General features: G+C 43.0%; 1 protein-coding gene across 1 annotated transcript; it reads right to left on the bottom strand.

Moving 5' to 3' along the window:
• Positions 1–1,182: 1,182 nt before the first annotated feature.
• On the bottom strand, positions 1,183–20,509 carry smarca4a (SWI/SNF related BAF chromatin remodeling complex subunit ATPase 4a). Its single transcript, XM_008415429.3, has 34 exons — positions 20,353–20,509; positions 18,268–18,531; positions 17,973–18,105; positions 15,862–16,353; positions 15,113–15,211; positions 14,611–14,866; positions 13,179–13,305; positions 12,912–13,085; positions 12,334–12,507; positions 12,088–12,255; positions 11,960–12,010; positions 11,738–11,868; positions 11,304–11,370; positions 11,105–11,217; positions 10,880–11,027; positions 10,625–10,788; positions 10,469–10,535; positions 10,275–10,385; positions 9,170–9,412; positions 8,737–8,850; positions 8,530–8,637; positions 8,328–8,414; positions 8,202–8,248; positions 7,942–8,108; positions 6,782–6,945; positions 5,687–5,914; positions 4,599–4,676; positions 4,298–4,516; positions 3,954–4,213; positions 3,224–3,329; positions 3,033–3,134; positions 2,827–2,959; positions 2,601–2,740; positions 1,183–1,842 (listed from the first exon to the last, which is right to left on the bottom strand). The coding sequence occupies exons 2-34, from the start codon at positions 18,487–18,489 to the stop codon at positions 1,810–1,812; spliced, it is 4,926 nt and encodes a 1,641-aa protein (XP_008413651.1). The 5' UTR covers positions 18,490–18,531; positions 20,353–20,509; the 3' UTR covers positions 1,183–1,809.
• Positions 20,510–20,638: the final 129 nt, after the last annotated feature.

The following is a 20,638-nucleotide window of genomic DNA, read 5'->3' as shown; positions in this document are numbered from 1 at the left end:
TATTATTCGCGTAATAGTAGCTTCGTTTCCATTACAAATGAGCACAAAACTTTGTTGACATTAGCAGAATATTGACACAAAAAAATGCAAATGCGGTGTTTCCGTTAAATAAGAAACGCAAAAAAAAAAAAAAAAACGTGAATAAGTTATTAAACATGTACCACCATCCTCCTTCTACAACTTCCTGTCGTTGTCTTCTTCGTAGTTTGTGCCAGTGACAACATCCGGTTGTTGATCATGGGATTGTTGTGACGCGAAAAGTGCTTCAAATAAGCCAATTTCAACATGGCAACCCCCTCCACCAAAACAAAAAAAAAAAAACCTTTCACCTTAAGAGTCCAAACTTTTCATCGAAAAGAAAGTTATTTTTTTAAACTGTGGTGTGTCCATTAAGTGAATTTATTTTCAAAATGTCAAATTTCGCAATTATAGTCAATGGAAACGCAGAGAGTACTAAAATATTTTCATAAATCTGTTAGGAAAATGGAACTAAAACTGGTCGGAGGAGCAGTCAACAGCATTTTCACAGGAGCTCCAGCAGTTTTGTTCTTTGCGTGACAGAAATCACCTGGAGTCCGCAGGTCTCGGTTGAGAACTGGGGAGTCCTTTCAACACAAAGTAACCGAGCCTGCTGTTCAAAGTGAAGAATGAGGATGCTATCGCATGCTCTCATGGGGCCCCCTAGCGGACAGATGGAGTCAATGCAGGGAGAAGTCTGTACCAAAAACCAGACTGAAGCTCAGAGATCAGGCCTTTTCTACTATAACTATAAAGCAAAATGTTAAAACTTTTCAAACTCGGAAATTTCCACGTTTCTTCCAGAAAATTCATTTTTTTTGTTGTTTTTTTTCTACCTGCAATGGCCCTGATAGGCTGTTGTACATATTTGATATAAAGTATTTTTACAACAGTTGAAGGTAATGGTTACTTTATTGTGCTCTAAAATGGGACCATGACTGGAAAACACAAAACACTGCCTTTTAAAAATGCTGTTAGATTGCAGTCTTTATTTTTAATAATGATTTTATTTTAATATTGGTCTTGGCTTGTTCTTCGTCTGCCCCCTAACATATGCTTCATAAATAAAAGAAATGTGGTTCATCCACTAATGCTCTCCAACAATCTTTAAATTACATCCGGTGACTTCTGAAGGCGACAGAGTGACGCAACAGATCAGGCGTATTAATGGATGAGTTGAGATGTCTTTATTGTACTTTATGGAATCCAGTGACAGTGACACGAGAAAAAGGTCCTGCCCCCCCTCCCCCCTCCCCTTTACTAAACGTGACCTGAGAGGGAGGAGGCGGCGGTGGGACGTACCGCGTTCCCGTCCTCGTCATTAAATTAAACACAGCGAAGACACATCCAGGCGCATTTCCACAAACATGCATCCAAAAGGGACTTCAAGGAATGCAGTACACTTTGTCTCAACGAAGAAGACGACAAAAAAACGTATGTCAATATGAATTATAATTAAAATAACAATGAAAAAAGAATCAACAACAAAACCACAGCTGCTTTGTTTGCCCGCGATCTGTCCATGATGACTCAGGCTCTGTCAAGGTTCCACTTACAGGAAAAAAAAAAAAAGAAAAAAAAAAAAAAAAGACACTACCGTTCATTATGGGATATGGTTTAAATATGAAATAGATGGTCCATAGCGTTCATATTTTTTTTAATTAATGGTATACTTAAATGCTGACTGTGACACTAAAAATCAGCTCGTCTAGGTAAAACTAGGCCTTCCTCTGGCCGCCTCCCTGCTGCGTCTAGTGAAATATAAAGTCAAGTGTAGCGACGGGATTCGCTTCAGTCGTCCTCACTGCCACTGGCTGAGCGCTCCTGCGGAGAGAAACAAGATATTTACTGCTTTCCATACAAAACAAAGTGAACACACAGATTTATGTTACACTGTAAACAAATAAGAAATGTTCAACATGAGCCCAGGCTTTTCCTCACTCACATTCCTACAGTTCTCTGACTTTAAGATGGAAATATGACGACTTCCTGCACATTTACAGCAGATATTTGAACAGGGAAGAAAGGAAGAAAAAATGAAAAGGCAAAAGAAATTCAGAGTGAAAGGCAAAAAGAAAGGAAGAAAGAAAGAAAGAAAGAAAGAAAGAGAGGGAGGGAGAAAGAAAGGAATAAAGAAAGAAAAAAAGAAAATAAACGAAAGGCCTAAGGGCAGAAAGAAAAAACAACGCAAAAAGACATAAGACAAAGACAGAGGACAAAGAGAGGGAAAAGAAAGGAATATATATATAGAAGAAAGAAAGACAGAAAAGAAAAAGGAAGAAAAAAGGAATAGAAAAGAGAAACAAAAAGAAAGTAAGAACAAAAAAGAAAAGGCAGAAAGAAAGCAAAAGAAAGACGAGTGGACGAATGAAGGACAGATAAGAAGGATTGAAGGATACAAGAAAAAAGTGCAGAAAGGAATAAAAAATGGAAGAAAGGAAGCAAAAATATGAGGAGTAAAAGAAAAAAATATGGAGGAAGGAAAAGAAGGACATCAACTCCGGGAATAGTTTCCTGTCCTCCATTTTCTTTTCCCTCTCTTATCCCGATCAGGTTAACCCGGTCTCCAGCGTCTCCCTCACCTCCTCCTGCTCGTCCTCACTGTCGTCGTCGCTGACAACGGGTTTGGCCCTGGAGCCGCGGCCCCTCCGCCTCTGACCTTTGCCCCCTCGGTCGCCCTTCTCCTTCCGGCTCAGCTTGATCTTCACCTTCACCGATCGAGCTGACGGGGAGAAAACACAAAGACGTGAAGAAAAACAACAAATCTGTGCTTTACATCCGCTCTCTCTCTCTCTCTCTCATCCTCACATTCAGACTCGGAGCCTTCATCCATCTCCTCCTCCTCCTCCTCGCTCTCCTCTCCCTCGCTTTCGTCGTCTTTCTCGATCTTCTGCCTCACGCTGGTGAAGACGGACTGGAGTACGATGGAGTCCTCGTAGATCTGGAAGAGTCACCGTTGACGCTTTTAAATCGGGACGGGAAAACGAGCCGGACGGGTTTGCTGCGGATCTCACCAGAGAGCCCTCCAAGTTAAAGGTCTGGGCGTTCTGACACAGCAGCATCACGTCCTTCTCCAGGTCGTTGAGGTTGCGGTACTTGTGGCTGCGGATCCGCTCCTGAAAGCAGCAGGGAGGAGCGGAGAGAGTGAATGGGAAGAGGAGCGAAGAGGAGCGAAGAGCGAAGCCGTTCCGTGTTTCTTCCTCACCTTGATCTTCTTGAAGTCCACCGGCTTGCGGATCAGCTCGTAGTACTCCGGCAGCTCCTTGCGAGACGGCAGCTGGATGAAGACTTCGCTCAGCTGGCGGCCGTTGCTGTGGAGAGAAAACCAGAGCTTCAGCCTCAAGCGTGGAAAACGACTGGTCTGCCTCGGTCGAGACCAAAACAAGAGAGAAAACATGTTGGCAAGAAAAAAACAAAAAATGACAAAATGTTGGGTGGCGAAGGCTGTCGGCCATGTTACCTGTGGACTGTGTTGTAATTTACTTTCTTAATTGTTGTTCTAGGGAAATTTGTAGACCAGAAACCTGAATAACTGGAGATTGGAAACGGTCACAAACACCTCGGTTCTGACTGGACCTATCGCGATAAATTCTGTCCCAGAAGTTATCGCGATAACCGATGATATTGTTGATTTGAGACCATTTTCAGGGACTATATTGATAATTACATAATAATACAACAACACATTCTCAGACATCAATGAACTTCAAATTGTAATGAATATTTAACACTAGAACTGGAAGAAATTTTAAATAGAAATAAAACTGAAACAACAAATAAAATGAATCATATAATGTCTAAGCAAATGGAAATTATTGAGCTTCTTTTAATTTTTTTGCAGCAGTTCTAGTTCTGAGCTCCAGATACTTCAACGCGTGAACGTTGGTAACAACCACGAGGTTTCCTCCGACTCGGTGGCATTCCGCTGGTCTTACCCGTCCTTGTATTTGACGACGGCGTCGACGATCTTCTTCATCTTCTTGGTGAGGGTCGGCGGGTTGGGGGAGAGCTTCTCCGCCGGCGGCCGGCCGCGTTTCTTGGCCTTCTTCCCGCTGTCGTCCTTGTCCCGGCCGCGGTGGCTGGAGCTGGGCGTGGCTGGGCTGCCGTCGTGGTCGCGCTCTCTCTTGCGTTTCCTGGTCGTCTTTTTGTGCCGCACCTCCTCCTCTATGTCCTCCAGGTTTCCTTCTTCTATGGCCTAAAGAAGGACCAGGGCGGTGAGTCAGAAGGTCGTCTCCACACCTGGTCTGAACCCTCGGAGGTTTTCCCTGCTCTGTCCCACCTTGAGCCACTGCTTCTCGGTCAGCGAGTCGCTGTAGTCCACCTCCTTGCGCTGACGGGAGCCGCGGCCGAACATCTTCTCCTCCTCCTCCTCGCAGGTCAGCCTCTCCACCTCGGCGTCGTCCTTCAGTATCCAGCCTGGCATGTCGTCCTCCTCCATCAGGCGCGGCTTCCTCTTGGGGTTGCGGGCGTCCTCGCGGCGCCTGTCCAGGTCCATTCGCTGCAACCCAAACGGGGCAGATTAGAATCCAGCTCCGCAAATATCAGTGACTAATCTGTGAAAAAAAAGAAACTAAACTTACCATGAAAAGCTCAAACTCTTCTTCACTTCTTGCAATCATCTGATTGACGGTCTCATCGTCTGGCACCTCGTCCTCCTCCTGCAAGGAAAAGGATTTTTCTTTCATTTCTTGCTCAGGGTTGCTGCACGTTTCACCAACTCAAACTTAAGGATCTTTAAGACGTTAATCACAACCGTTATGAATGAAACGCAAGACCTGCATCACAACAGAGATGTGTGATGAAGACCAAGGTGTTTTGCTGAAAATGCATAGAATCATATGGAACGGCAACAGAAGGGAGCAGCAAACTGATAATGGATTTACTCATCACACAAAAATGTTAGCTAGCTAGTTAGCAAGGATGTATTAGCAGCTAGTTAGCTGTGTTTAGTTTCACACTGAGTGATGGTGACTTGTTTGTTACTCCATGTGTGTCGAATCCAACACACACGACTGACAAAAAAAAGCTAGCTGGCAACTGACCAGCTAACTGGAAGCTAATTAATGCTAAGTTCAACTGGCTCGAGCCACAGAATGGACAGAAGATGTCTGCACACAACTCAAATGTTTTCCTGACAGAAAAGTCCAGTCAGAAAAATAAACTGCATGTGAGTAAATAGTCCTGCCAGGAAAAAATTTAAGACCTGTGATGAGCAAATTTAAGGAAAACTTGTATCTTTTTAGGTGGATTTAAGAGATTTTAAGGCCTTGATTTTAACAATGTAAATTTAAGACTTTTCACACCTTTAACTTCAGATTAAGCCTGTCGCAATAAGCAATTTATCCACTAATTGCTTGCTAAATTAAATGTAAGATCACATCATAATATATTTTCAATTAAAATATTTCTTGCAGAGATGTTATAATCCATTTTATTTCTGGTTTCAGTTGCATTTGACTTTTATTTTCATTTTATTTATTGATTTTAGATATTTAAAATATCTTACAATTTCAGAATTAAGTGTTCGATACACAAAGTTAAAGCATAATAGCCTGAGATTTGACATCTGGCAAAATGTATTATTGCATCAGGCCTCCTTTAGATGGATGCATGACTGTCAGACTTATTAAGTATGAACAGGCGCCTCGCGGTAAGACCAGCTCCTGACCTCGTCCTGCTCCTCGTGCTCCAGGATGGCCTGCAGGAAAGCCCGCCGCTCGCAGCCCGAGGACTTCTGGTCGAACATGCCGGCCTGGATGACCTTCTGGTCCACGTTCAGCTTGTACTTGGCCGCCGCCAGGATCTTCTCCTCCACACTGTTGACAGTGCAGAGGCGGAGCACGCGCACCTCGTTTTGCTGCCCGATGCGGTGCGCTCTGTCTTGAGCCTGAAGGTCCTGTGACGAAAGAGCAAAGAAGAACATCGGTTCAGACACGAGAAAAAACTTGGAAGTCAGAACAAGACAGATTTAAAACGGAGCCTTGGATTAGCAGTGTTAGCTAACAACAGATTGTGTCATCCTGGACTTGTTGCCATCAAATGTCATCTCTGCTGCCTGAATATATTGAGCTTGTCATGCAGAGGCCTCTCATAAAAAAACCCTCTTGGTTATTATTATTATTACACCAGAGCTGTGTAATTTTATCAATTCTACAATATTTCTTGATTTTTTTCCTCAGAAAGTATCAATTTTTCATGTGTGAGTATCGATACATTAAAGCCTACTTTGAGTTTTATGTCAAATCTACATGAATTAAATGACGGCTATCACACATGAGATTTTTTACCCAGTTGCACATGTACATTAAAAAAATCACGTGGAACAACCAGTAACAATTAATTAAATAAAGAAATAGATAAATTACATTATCTAATATAAATGAATAAGACAAAAAAGTTTCCTTTTGCATAACCAAACACACAAAGCAATTGACATTTAAACAAAGCAAATGTAGAACAAAAACAACATTTATTACACCAGTATTGCCCCATCAGTTCAATTAATTCAATCAAACTCTATGGATCAGTCACAAAATGTCACCAAAATCACTCTGTCCCTCTAAAATCTCTCTGAAAATCTTAATGTATTGAATCATATCAAATCGTATTGTTTGCTGAATACAGTGATACATATCGTATTGTGAGCAGAATATTATCGTGAGATCAGTGTATCGCCTTGTATTGCACCATCTTCTCCAGCGGTTTTTACTGTTGCCCAACAGAATGATTGGTTTAGACCACTTCCTGTGATCCTGGGCTTCACCTGGTGAGGGTTCCAGTCGCTGTCGAAGATGATGACGGTGTCGGCAGACTGCAGGTTCAGCCCCAGGCCTCCTGCCCTGGTGCTCAGCAGGAACACAAAGTACTCCGAGGCCGGGTCGTTGAAGGTTTTCAGCAACATGCCGCGGTCTTCTGCTTTGGTGGTTCCTGAGGGGCCAGAAATAAAAACATGTTGGAGCAAAAAAAAAAAAAAAAAAAAAAAAAAACACACAAAAGATATCCAAATTCCAACAGAGGGCTGATGAAGGAACATCGCTCTGAACATTTTCAGGTATTTCTCATACCTTTTTATCACTTCTGCTTTACTCTTTTTTTTATTGTGTTTTATCTAATGATTTTCACACTAATCCGGTAAGGATAGCAGAGAAAAGTGGCTTCGCTCCACATTACATTTATTTTATTTATTTATTTATTACATTTTCTCGGAATAAATCTAAAGATAGTACGGTTAATTTACTAGAGTGATTAACGGTAAAAATAATACCATATGCACTCATTAAAAAGTGACAGATTTAGTTCAGATTTTAATTTTATTTTAAAGGATTTGAATTCAGAAATTTTGACCAACTGAAAATTATTTGCATACAGTATTTTCTCTACAGCATATCCACCCAATACTAGGTCAGGCCTCCGTTTGAATTAAGATAATAATAAAAATAAAATTAATAATAATAACACTTTCTTTTGTTCAAAGCATAGCACAGAACAATTAAAAAAAAACATTTATTGCACTAATGTGGTGCAGCACTTCTTGGGTGTTACGGACTCTCACCTTAGCTTTCTGCCACATTTTTTCTTCCACTCGACTTTCTATCAATTTACACTGGATGCAGAACGTTTTAACCAGCAATGACCTTCCAGTTTCCCAATGATCATGCATTTCATAACATAACCTATATTTAGTTTTAAAATTATCTTAATTCAAATTAATAGTGGGTCAATACATATCTGAGGAACTGAATTTTGATTTTCAACACCTGTAAGGCATGTTCACTCAAATTAATGTTCAAACTGTATTGATCTGCATTTAATAAATCTTTGTATAATGATTTTTTTTTATTGAATTTCTAGAAACAAAAACAAACCTTTTGATGTCTCAAGGTTTATTTTTGCACACAAAGTAACTTTTTTTTATTTTCATACCATCCAAACGCAGGTATTTGAAGTTGCGGTAAGCGAAGTAGTCCTCCATGATGGTCATGAGCGTCGTCATCTGGCAGAAAAGCAGCACTTTGTGTTTGGTGGCTCTCAGCTTGGGCAGGATGCGATCCAGCAGCTCGAACTTTCCCGAGGCACGGTACAGATCAGGGCTAACAAAAACAACAAAAACAAAAAAAAACCAGTCAGTCGTCATATATGCATACACATTCAAGCGCAAGGAATGAGAGTTTAGTTGAAAGTACCCAGTCACGATTCCTCCGGAGAAGCCTAGATGCTCGGAAAAGGACTCCTACGAATAAAATGTAAACTTTAGTATTCCAGAAACGTCGGTACGTTTACAGAACGTCACCGTTTCTGCAGCTTCGTGCCTCGATGTGCTGGAACATGTAGGGGTGGTTGCAAATCTTCCTCAGCTGCATGATGGTGTTCATCAGCGTCTTCGTCCCGCCTTTACCCTGAAAACATAAAAGAACTTTATGCAGAACCAACTAAACAAACTAAAGTTGAAGCATTTTTAAGGATTTTCCTGTATTTATTTATTTATTTTTTTTTACAAAACGACAGTGTTACCTTCTTGTCTTTTTCCGAGCCGTCGGTCAGCAGAACGCCTTTGGCCTGCATGTGGCGGTACAGAACCCTCTGCAGGGCCGACATGTCACACTTGATCACGTACTCCACCTGCGGCGACCGGTGAGGGGAGATTAAAAAAAACAAAAGGCATGTTAGAACATAAAAAAACCCAGGTTTTCTATGCGTTCTTCATGTTTCCATGGTTACCTTCTCTGGAAGCTGGGCCTCCACCTCTTTCTTAAGCCGGCGCAGCAGGAACGGGCGGAGCACCTTGTGCAGACGTCGGATGATCAGGATGGTCTCCTCTTCGTTCAGGTCCACCTTTGTGGTCAAATAACATTTATTAGCTTTTTATACGTTCTGCTAATCTGGAGCAAAAGTCCAAAACGCAGAGTTCCTTTGAACCAAAGCTAAAAACCAAATGTGTGACCGTTTGATTAATTGGTCCTCATCCTGAGTGGGTTAGCATTTATGCTAAATGAATGCAATAACTATTGAATAGAGACTAAAACACATTAAAAGTTGATGTTTCTTCATATATTTTGTAGAACAGTCAGTGCGTTATCAAAGGGGGCCCCCAGCCTGAGTCTGATGCCGTCGGGGGGCCACAGCCTGTTAAAGTTTGGTAAACCTGACTGACCTTTTCCCCGGTCATGGCGAACGGAGCGTTGAACCACTGCTCGAAGGTGCTGCAGCTCTTGAAGATGGTGGGCAGCAGGAAGTTGAGCAGGGCCCAGAGCTCAGGCAGCTTGTTCTGCAGCGGCGTCCCCGTCAGCAGGACGCGCCGCGGCGCCAGGTAGTGCGTGTTCAGGACCTGCGTCAGCTTGCAGTGGTGGTTCTTCATGCGGTGGCCCTCGTCCACAATCATGTACTTCCAGCGGATCTGCGGGGGAACGATGATGTCAGAGCAGAGCGGACCTTTCACATTAGATTTGTGAAAGGTCACAAATCTAATGTGACCTTTAGATTTCAACATTATGAATCTGCACAAAGTGCTGCAAGTGTGAAGATCCACATTTACTGGCTCTGGACTCAAAATCATTATTATTATTAAAAAAATCTGTTTCAAGGTTTCAATTTTTTTTTTGTATGTTTGTCTTTTTATAAGTTGGTGTTAAGGTATTAATCGGCCAGTTTTCCAATAACACATAAATATCAGGTGATATTTTCAGATTTCCTGTCAACTTTAAACAACGTTTAACTCAGAAACACTGCGAGCCGCTCGATGGCAGCCCTAGCGCTCCTACTGATGAGCTTAGCATCGGTAGGACGCAGACACCCTCTAACTGCTTTAGGAGGGACAGGTTAGCTGATTGCAGTCTGGTTTGTTTTCTCCAAATACTTCAGAGAACCTGACGACTAACGAACATACAACCAGAGATACAACAGTGATAAAGGTCATGTGCTTAAACAGCTTTATCAAAGTACAGATGTAGGTGTAATTGAGGTCTGTATTATTAATTTATGTTTACAGGCGGTCCTCCAACCAATCAGATTGAGCTCTGGCTACTTTATGTAGTAAAATGGACAAAACTGTCAGTTTGCAGACGGGACAAACTAGTAGAGACACAAACTAAAAGACTTTCAGCCAGAGCTGCTTCTACCTGCTATTAGAGACAGGATACAAATACTATTCACACTTTTTAAATGCTTCCTTGTAAGAAAAAAAAAAAATCTAGAAAACCAAACACTGCCTTACATTATCCTACTGAATAACTTTGTGTAAAGAAACAGATTGCTGTTACCTTGGCTAAGATCTGCTTGTCTTTGATGATGTACTCGTACGTGGTGAGAAGCACGTTGAACTTCCCGCTCCGCAGGATGGGAACAAACGAGCGGCGAGCCTGTGGGGAGCCCTGGAAGGGACCCGAACGCGTTCAGGAAACGGAACTAGAACCGTTCACGAGGCAGAGGAAGCGGTAACCGAGCAACGCCTTACCTTGTAGGAGACTTTCACTACAGACGGGGCCCATTTGTCAAACTCGTACACCCAGTTCGATAAAGTCCTGAAACAGAAGAGATTGCTTTGTGTCGGGAAGAGAAACCCGGACAGCCGTCGCCGGTGAAACGTTAATCTGGTCATGCCGAGACTTACGAGAGCGGTACGATGATGAGGAAGGGCCCGTTGATGCGCTTGAGCTCCATGAGGTACGTGATGAGGGCAATGGTCTGGATGGTCTTCCCCAGGCCCATCTCGTCGGCCAGGATGCCGTTCAGGTTGTTGTTGTAAAGCGACACCAGCCACTCCAGACCTTTAATCTGACGGTCGGCACAGTTAGCTCCGCCCCTCCAATTTTTGTTTTGTTTGTTTTTAAATCAGCCGCGTCGCGGTCGGCGATGGGCGCTCTACCTGGTACTGCTTGAGCATCCCGTTGACCATCAGAGAGGACTGCTTGTCCACTTTCTCAGTGACAGCGTGCGCCACGGCGTAGTACGACTGTAGGCCTCGGTTGAAGCTGGCGCTGCCGTATTCGTCGTCGACGTCCTGCTTGGCGTGCCTGGGAGTGAAAAGAGCAACTCGAGTGAAAAGCGAGTCGTCGACTCGCCAGAGGAGGCGGAGCTAAGCGTTAGTTACTCGATGATGTGCTGGACGTCCACTTCCGAAACGTCTTCGCTGTCGGGGTCTGGAATCTTCTTCTTCTCCTCGGTTGGAGCCGTCGTGGGCTGAGAATGGTCCTCCGCGTCGTCCTGGCAACAAGTTTTTTTTTTTTTTAAAGTGAGCGCCAGGAGCGAACACCTCTTACTGTGTTTTATTTGGAGGCAGAGGGTACTACCTCATCTTCCTCGTCTTCATCTTCTGAACCACTATCTTCGCTGTCTGAACGCGGCGCCACTTCGTAGCTGCATGGAAAACGCAACGTTCCGTTATTAAAACGAACGCAAACGCAAACTGATCTGATAAGAACCGATAAGCCAATCAATCAGCCAGTATTTCCTCAGCTGGTCACTGAATATGTCCAAACTGAAAACCCTTCGGCCAGTTTTGGAGCCTACAAACATTTGTTACGTAGGCAGATTACAATAAATTTTTGTAAACAACATCAGATTCAAAAATATTTAGTAGAAATGCACCAAACCAATTCCAATTTCTGATTTTCATTTATCATGGTGTGTCATACACCTTGGAAAGAAAACTGAAATAAGACGTAATCATAAAACGTTTGCCTTTTTTTCTTTTTATGGAAAGAAAGCGCGCCATGATAATTACCCAGGATTCATTTCCAACCAGGCTTCCAACTGGCCAGCCTTGGGTGCGTCGACGCCAGTCAGGATCTTTCCGCTGTCCACGTGGATGACCTTCACTGGCAGGTCGCTCATCTGACTGGTTTCGTCTAGAGGCTGGTACAAGAGAGAAGAATCAAAACGCTGAGCTGGTAAAGGAGACGGTGGCCCAAAGGGAGCAAACAAAGATTTTCCTCTAAGCTCTCACCTCTCCATCAGGTCCCATAGCAGGCGCACCGCCTTCAACGGCGTCTGGCTTCTTAAAACAAACGCAGAGTCATCGTGAGAAACACCATCACAACCTCAAGTTCAGACATTACCAGAGGCGACATTGACCTTCTTTTTCTTCTTCTTCTTCTTCTCCTTCAGCGCTTGTGCCGCCTTGTGGGCGCGCACCAACTCAGTGAGGTTGGCCACGTATTCGTCGGTCTGCTGCAGCAGGTAGGCCAGGCGTTTGTCTTTCTTCTGGTCGATGAGCTTCCGGTAGCCCTCCTCATCCTCAGCCTGGGGGAATGTTCAGAGGGAGCTCAACCCGGACTTATCGGACCATCAGGTGTTTGGATTTTTAAAAAAAAGTCTCACCATCAGCCTCCGCATTCTCTCCTTTTCAATGCGCTCGTTCTCCTTCTTCTGCTCACGCTCGGTGTTGGCGTGATAGGTAGCCACAGCCTTGGTGGCCTTCTGGATCTTTGCTGTGATGGAGCGGTGGTATTCTTTAAAGTCCTTGGCATGCTGCAGGATGCTGTTGAGGTATTCCTGTCAGAAGAAAGGCACAAACCAATCCTATGGTTCATACAGATTCATCATGATCGCCATCAGACTTAAAATCCCAGAGTTCTCGTGTTTTTGATAGCTAGCTGGCCAGATACATAGCTAGTAGGCTAACCAATTAGATAGCTAGTGTGCTAGCCATAGTTAGCTAGTATGCTAGCCAGATATTTAGCTAGTATGCTAGCCAGATATTTAACTAGTATGCTAGCCAGATAGTTAGCCAGTATGCTAGGCAGATAGTTAGCCAGTATGCTAGGCAGATAGTTAGCCAGTATGCTAGGCAGATAGTTAGCCAGTATGCTAGGCAGATAATTAGCCAGTATGCTAGGCAGATAGTTAGCATCTAAACATGCACCAGCTCCAGCATTAACTGATGAAAGCTTCTCTACCTGGTGTTTCTGGCGACGTTTTCGTTCTTGTTCGATCTTCTGCTGTTTCTCCAGTTTCTCTGTGATCCGGGCCTCTCGTAGAGACTGACGCTTGCTGCGCTTGTAGGCTTTGGCGTTCAGGGCAGTTTCCAAAGCTGTGTCCCGACGCATGCAAGCAACTACCTCTTGACGCAGCTGTAGGCAAAAAAAATCCCCCAAATAAATAAAAAATTAAATAACTTGCTAGAAACTAATCATGATGGTAAAGCCAGTATTGTAATGGTGTACCTGTCTCTGGAATGTAAGCAGCCTCAGAGCCTTGAGCTCGATGGTGGCCTTGGTCCTGAGATCACCGGCAAGTGAACCAGGCAGATGTTCCAGCTCCTGGATGCGGTGAACAATACGAGCTTGAAGCCTGAAACGAAGAAGCACCAGCTAATTTTTTACATTTTTGGTACAACAATGAAGGCCCAAACTTTCTGCAGCATTGGATAAGTCTCTAAATTTAAGACTTTTAGAACCATCCATGATTTGGACAGTAATCCTGGACGATCCTACATTTACTAAACTTTATTGTGTTTCTTGTTCTGCATATTCCCGCTGTGCAGCTGTTATCACCTTCTCTACAGCGACACCTTGTGGTCGGCATGAGTTGCAGGTGTAAACCAACGCACAAAAACACATAGCTGTTCTTTTTAGCTCCTTACTTTTTGTTCAAAGAAGACTCGAGCACAACTTCATTCACAAAACTTCTGCCTAAATCTGTTGGAACAAAATTACATTTTACATACAAGCAAAGCTTAAAGAACTGTTAAATGTGACGTGTTGGATCTGGAAAATCAGTGAAGAGTTTTTTAAAGTGTTTTAAGTGTCTCTGCTTTGTTTTGTGGCGAGTTCTGTTGCTGTACGTCGTTCTTAGAACGGCTCAAAATAATCTGCATGACATGCAGTCGTACAGCATAACTAACATGCCGACGCAGAAGGTGTTACTGTGTAGTCCGTTTGCTTAGAGACGATCCAGTTCGCTCCTAATAGGAATATCCATTGATAGCAGAAATGCTTGGAAAAAAAAGGCACTTTTTTCCTAAGTGCCTTTTTCCCCATCAATTTTTTTCAAACATCTTATATGCATTTTTTACTTTTTAAATATTTTTTTATTTCAACTTTTATTTTTAAAATCATTTTCCCTGGAGTTCTTCGTGTTTCTTTATATAGATTTTTATCTATTATTTTCACACATGTTCTTTTATTTTTAACGAAAAAAAAAGTCACTTCCATTCTTTTACTATTTGTTCTACTTCTTATGTCTAACTTTGCTTGCTTACTAATATAAATTTTTATTTCCATTTATTTTTTATACACATTTTTCTTTTTTTTAATCAAATTTTGTATTTAATTTTTTCACTGTCACTTTTTACATTTTACATAGTTTTTATTCTAACAAATAGTTTTAATCATTTTTATATATTTTTTTATTCATTTATCATTTTCACTGATAATTTTTTTTTTTACGTTCTATATATTTTTTCCTATTTTTTTATTTTATTCATTTGATATTTTCCCTGCCGTTCATTCTTGTGTCTTTACGCTACAGTTCTTACGGAAAAATGAGCTAAAATTGGAATCGACGAGCCAAAGCCAGGAGCCACCGCCAGGAGCCACCGCCATGAGGACGACGTGGAGCCATGCTGCTCCGTATCGGCCCCTCCGCCCTCCTCACCTGTACTCTCTCTCCTGGAGGATCTCCACCGGGTCCAGCCCGTGGGGCTTCTGGATAGGCGTGATGCGGTTCTGCTTCTGGTGCAGCATCATGGGAGGGAGCTGCGCAGGTTGCCCCGGCGACTGCGTCTGCGGGGGCATCACCGGGGAGGCAGCTGGAGGCACGGACGGCGGGGCAGGTGAGGGTCTGCCGGTGGGCTGGGGGGGAATCAACTTCTGGGGAGGGTTGGATGGGGCAGCGGCGTTCACCATTGGTCCTGGAAAGGAAGAATTGATTTTTAGTTTAGCACATGAAATGAATCGTGATCTATTTCAGATTGTAAGAGGGACATTATCGTAGTTATTTTTCACATTTTTGTGTCCACTTTCTTTTCTTAAATTTTCGCTTTCAATTATCTTTTTATAACTGAATGTAGATCCCTGAGAAGCATCGTCCTGCTTTGTCACAGAAATGCAGAGGAATTCGAAAATAATAAAAACATTAAACATTTGAGTGGGTTTACCTTCAGGCCATGATTTGGGTGGTCCGTTGGCAGGCTGGCCTTGCATAGCAGGAGGAACTCCTGCGGGTACGGGAGGCGCCATGTTGGGACCTACCATCCCTGAAATAAAAAAAAAAAAAACAATATTTACCTTCGATTTTATAAATAATCAGTAAGGATGCACTGATCCACTTTTTTTCACTTTCGATACCAATAACTGCACTTTAGCATTGGCTGATACCAACCTGATACAGAAAATCAGCTGAATTCACTTAAACCGTTTCATTTTATGTTTTTTTTTTTAACACAGACATAAATGTACTGAGTTACAAATATATTTGCTAACTCTGCACCAGCACATCACTTTAAATACACCAAAACCTTCAACAGCTTAGTCAAACATAAAAACAACTTTCATTTGTTCGGTCAGTGCAGTTAGCAGTAGAACAACCAGAGTAAAGTAAATACTCTGGTAACGAAAAAAACTGCAACAAACCTTTTTTTAAATTGTTCAGAAAGTTCAATGGGGAATTTATTCATGCGGGAATAAATGTCGATCAGACCACAAAGCATGAATATATCTGCCCTTATGAATGTGACACTTTGTCACCAATACCTGATTATAGTATTTTTTTCAATATCAGGACCGATACAGATATTGATATCGGATCGGTGCACCTAAACTAATATATCTAAAAGTAATCGTTTGGGTTCAAAGTTCCCTGTTACCAAAGAAATACCATATCTTGTGTTGGTCTTCCTTCGCTCACCATGAGGTCTGTTGTAGTTGGTCTGAGCTGGTCCCGGTCCTGGACCCGATACTGGTCCTGATCCTGGTCCTGGCCCCGGCCCAGCAGGCGGGCCGCCCCCAGGCCCGGCAGAGGGCGGCATGTTGGGCATGGGTGGCGGTGGCTGCTGCTGCTGCATCCCAGGCATGGGCCTCTTGCCCTGCACGGCCAGCTGTAGATGCTCTGGGATCGGGTGATTGCGCGCCAGCATCTTGTAAGCCATGATCTGGGCCCTGAGTTGGTGCAGCTGGTTCTGGTTGAAAGGGGTGGGTCCGCCCGCGGCGCCCGGTCCGACCCCGGGCCCTGGCCCTGGCGGCCCACCGGGACCCGGGGGCCCGGCCCGGTTGGGTTGGCCTATGCTCTGAGCGGGGTCCCCGCCGCCCTCCATGGGACTGGCGCCGGGGCCGGAGGGGGGGCCGTTGGCCGGGACGGGGCTGGGTGCGTGCTCCGAGCCGCCCAACGGAGAGGGGTATCCTAGCAACAGCGACAAGGCAGTGGAGAGACTTGAATGAGATGTCACAGAAAAAAAAACAAAGAGGAACTTTCGCTTTTGAATTTATCTGAGCTACAAAAACATTTAGTTTCTCCTTTAGGATAAATAAAACATTTTTGAGTTGAATTGTACATTTTAAAAAGGTCAAGATAACTCTAATCAGGTCCAAACTTTAAACCATTTAAAACTCTAAACTGTTATATCCTGTTTCTTTCCTCTTCAGTGTGGAAGTCCAAAAGACAAAACACCATCACACTAAAGACATATTGAACTTGTTCACATTTCATCACAGCCACAATTTCAATGTCACTTATTGGGATTTTATGTTTCGGATCATCACATTGTAAATTATCCTTATGAAACCATTAAAATTAGTGGAGGGACTGTATTAAACTTTTTATCGAGTTAATTGCAGGGAATCCAATTAAAATAAGCAACATTCTTAATTGAAAGACTATTTTTGCTGCTAAATTATTGGATAAATAGGCAAATGAGCTCAACAACAAAGATATTTAATGTTTTTCATGTATTATTTAGGTTATTCAGCGGCTTTCAGGTGTTTCAGGAAACCCCTGATCATTCATGGACTTTCTTTAGAAATGTGGACTATGGATGTTGACATTAGCATTGGTGATGTTTGTGCTGAAGCTACATGTTTAGCATTAAAATGCTACTTTAAGTTAGTCTGACTCCTTTTGACACAACTTGAACACAACAATGGTCTTTTTTCAGCGTCTAATCAAATCCGTTTTCAAAGCAGAAATGAACCTCCAGTGAGCTAAGAAAAGCAGCTTTGTTGTCTGTCGTTGTTAGCGGATGTCGCTTGTGCGTCAGATATACGCGAGTACCAGAAACACGGAAATGCAAAGGTTCCGCCTGACAGGAAGCTTTGCATCGACACAATAAACATGATTCTAAATGGCCTGGTGCTCAGTACTATAAAATATTAAAAACCATAAAAGAAAACACATAAACAATACAAAAAATGAAATAGAAACGATGCTAAATGGAATTTTAGTAGCTCATGGCAACAGGAACAAAAGTTGTTTTATAACGCTTAGTTTTTCAGATTTTTCCTAGAAGTTCACAAGAATTTTCCACAATTATCACAGAAAATCCCAATAAAACACATGAAGGATTTGTGGCTGTGCCAAGATAAACTCAGGGGCTGTGAATACTTTAGCAAGGTGCTGTCGATGCACCTGTGCTTGTTGTTTCCTGAAAGCTAAAGCCCATTAAACACTCCTTCTCTCTGCCAAATCCACACCAGCAGAGGAGGAGAAACAGGTCGGATGGGTTCTCTCACACACACACGCACACGCACACGCACACACACACACACACACACACACACACACACACACACACACACACACACACTCTAAAGCGCCGGTTTCTCTTTGATACAGGTTGGCAGGATGAAGAGCAGATATTGTTTCGTACTCCCGCCAATGTAAAAATCAAACCACACAATGATCTGAACTAGAAACTTGGGAGTGGAAAAAATTAACATTTGAAACCGTGATCGTGTTTACTTGCACACACACACACATATATATATAGATAGCTAATGAGAAGCTAATAGAGAGAGAGGAGTTACCCTGGGAATGTTGGTCCATTGGGCTGGGGGGCGGTCCCATGCCACTGTGTCCGCCAGGCCTCATGCCCATACCCTTCATCTGACCATAGCGAGGGTCATCAGGCATCCCCTTATCGTGCATGGGGTCTATTGGCTGTTCCAGATGTTCAGACATAAAGACGGAAATTATCAACTGAGTATTTGAATATTTATCACATGTTTAGCATGATTAATAAGATAGAAGTGTGTTTTAAAAAACACTAGGATAAGAAAAAACAATTGTAACAAAATAAATAAATAAATCAATCATTTATACTTTGTGCATCTGGTGCATGTTGTCCTGAGGATATCCTGAGGGTCCCTGTGGGGGGTGGGGGTGGCCGGAGCCGGGCGGCCCCGGGCTGGGCCCCATCATGCTGTGGGCCGAGCCCGGTGAGGGCCCGGGGCTGGGGCCCATCATGCCTCCTGGAGACGGTCCCGGGCCCGGGGAGGGACCGGGCCGCGGCGTCCCTCCCATCGGCGGGTCGGGCGTCGACATCTCTCAAGAGGAGCTGGAAACGCGCAGCGGAAATTTGTACCCCTAAAGAAGAAGAGAAGATTAGAGTGACTAAAAACAAAATAGGTTTATCAAGATTATTGATATAGTTGAGTGCAAAAATAACAGTTAGCACTAAGGCATCAATCTGATCTCTTACTATGTATTTTCCGGGCACATGTTGACATTTTACAAGCATAATCAAGTAGCAGATAGTGTAAAAATGTTATATATCTCAAATATGACTTGAAAGAAATTTGACTTTGTAATTTGACACTTTAAATTGGGCCCTCTGTCTCTTTAAGAAGCTCCTATTCTTTATGTAACTCCATCTCCAGAAAGTCATATCAGCATCAATCCTCTGTTAACCCTTTGACAACGTTTTTAATCAGCATTTCACTGAGAAGTAGCTCCTATAATGAGCTCACCAGATGTGCAGTTCCTCCAGGAGTTTGCCAATTGCGGCTGGCTAGTCTGAAGGAGCTCAGTCCACCCTGGTGTTTTGCACAGGTGAATGTTTGTCACGGGAGATTCAAGATTTCTCAAACATGCATTAAAGAATTAAGGAATAAACAGAAATGTTCTCTCTGAATTTATGGTAGGTATTTCTGCAGGTTCTGAAGACAACAATTGGAAAGATGGAAACAGTCAGGTGTACAAACTGGCAGATCTAAAAATTATTATTTTTTTAAATCATACAGATCGGGAATAAAATCTAAAAATGGCTCTATTTTTTCCATACTTCTCCATACCTGGAAAATGCTGTAAAAAAAAAATCCATCTTCACAGGAACCCTGTTACCAACAGGCTGATTCTTTCCTACTCAAAAGTTTCTCCAGATATGAATTTCAAAATACTTTTCGTCAAATAAGTTTTTTTTCCGGCACACTGCTAAAGAATAATCCACACATCTTTAACACTTAGCTTTAGATTTATTGTAAACGTAACTGGAGATGGTTTATATTGTTAAAAGGGCCGTGTCAGTTTCTAAACGTCTCCATAACTGTAAACTTGACATTTGTGGATAGTTGCTGGGGCAACGTAGCTGAATCTACGAGTTCAAGGTTAAAGGAAATGTGATAGAAGTTATTTAAATGTCCCTTTGTGCAACACAACAATAGGCGAACAAACTAAGGGGTCATTTTTTATTCAAATAAGCTACAAACTGACGAGTTTAAGAAATAAAGTCGAGGAAAATCCCCCCTTCTGCTGTTGCTGTGTTTACATGGACAAGTCGGTGACTGTTTTCACCCATTTAAACTGTTTCAGACATTGCTAATGTTAGCTAGGCCTAGCCGGCTTTAACAGATAAGGTTACAATGACACTATTTAAACCCTTTGTCTGAACCTCAGCATTGACTAAGTGTTCAACCAATTTATTTATAAGAACGGTACACCTAGTTCAGTCAAAAATAAGTGTTTAAATATCACAGAAGTTACAAAAACACAGCCCGACTCACAGCAATTTACCAAAAAACTCTGAAGCAACACATTAGAAGCTGCTAACATGCTAGCGAGCTAGTTCGGCTAGCCTTCCCCGGCCATGCTCTGCCAGGCCAAAAAAGTAAGAAAAACGACGGTTTTTTTGGATATATATTTGATGCGTTGCAGCGACACGTGAAAAGTTGGAGCATCACTCATTGTGGGAGCTGATTGATCCAACGCGCCTCCCGTACTCTTGGCTCACCGCTCCGTTCTTCTCCTAAACCAATTTTCATTCATTGCACTCTGCCGCGCCACTGTAATGTCGGTCAGGTTTTTTCTCTCTAGAAAACCCCCCCACTAAAGCTAAAGTATACCCAAACAAAAGCACTAAAACATAGCTAAAAGTGTCTTCATAGAGACAGAAAGACTTAAAGTACTTACACGAGAGTTTGAATGTTGATATTTGGGTTCTGACCCGCGGCAGCGTCTTTCGGTTTTCCCCCTAACCAGAAACAAAGAGCGACCTACCCGGTTGGTTTTTTTCCTACAACCCCCCCCTCCCGTCTCCGTCTCTCTGAGCATTGCTGTACGACTCAACAGCGCCCCCTGCCGCGCATGACAGGCCCTGCGCTTACGTGCCCGAAAGAACTAGAAGCCCGTGCGACGGGGGGAGGAGGGAACCCGATTACACATTAATAGGATTTAACCTCACACATTTCTTTAAAAC

The sequence above is a fragment of the Poecilia reticulata genome, chromosome 8 (assembly GCF_904066995.2).
Source record: "Poecilia reticulata chromosome 8, P_reticulata-male-v2, whole genome shotgun sequence".
Lineage (NCBI taxonomy): Eukaryota > Metazoa > Chordata > Actinopteri > Cyprinodontiformes > Poeciliidae > Poecilia > Poecilia reticulata.
This window is presented reverse-complemented; position numbering and strand designations above follow the sequence as displayed.

Bases quoted from the DNA above. Each gene is read 5' to 3' on its own strand.
- smarca4a (XM_008415429.3), bottom strand. From the start codon at position 18,489: ATGTCGACGCCCGACCCGCCGATGGGAGGGACGCCGCGGCCCGGTCCC. The intron at 10,789-10,879 runs GTAGAGCGCCCA...GCCGACCGTCAG, and splicing joins GGATGCTCAAGCAGTACCAG to ATTAAAGGTCTGGAGTGGCT. The intron at 4,677-5,686 runs GTCAGGAGCTGG...TTTTCCTTGCAG, and splicing joins AGCACGAGGAGCAGGACGAG to GAGGAGGACGAGGTGCCAGA.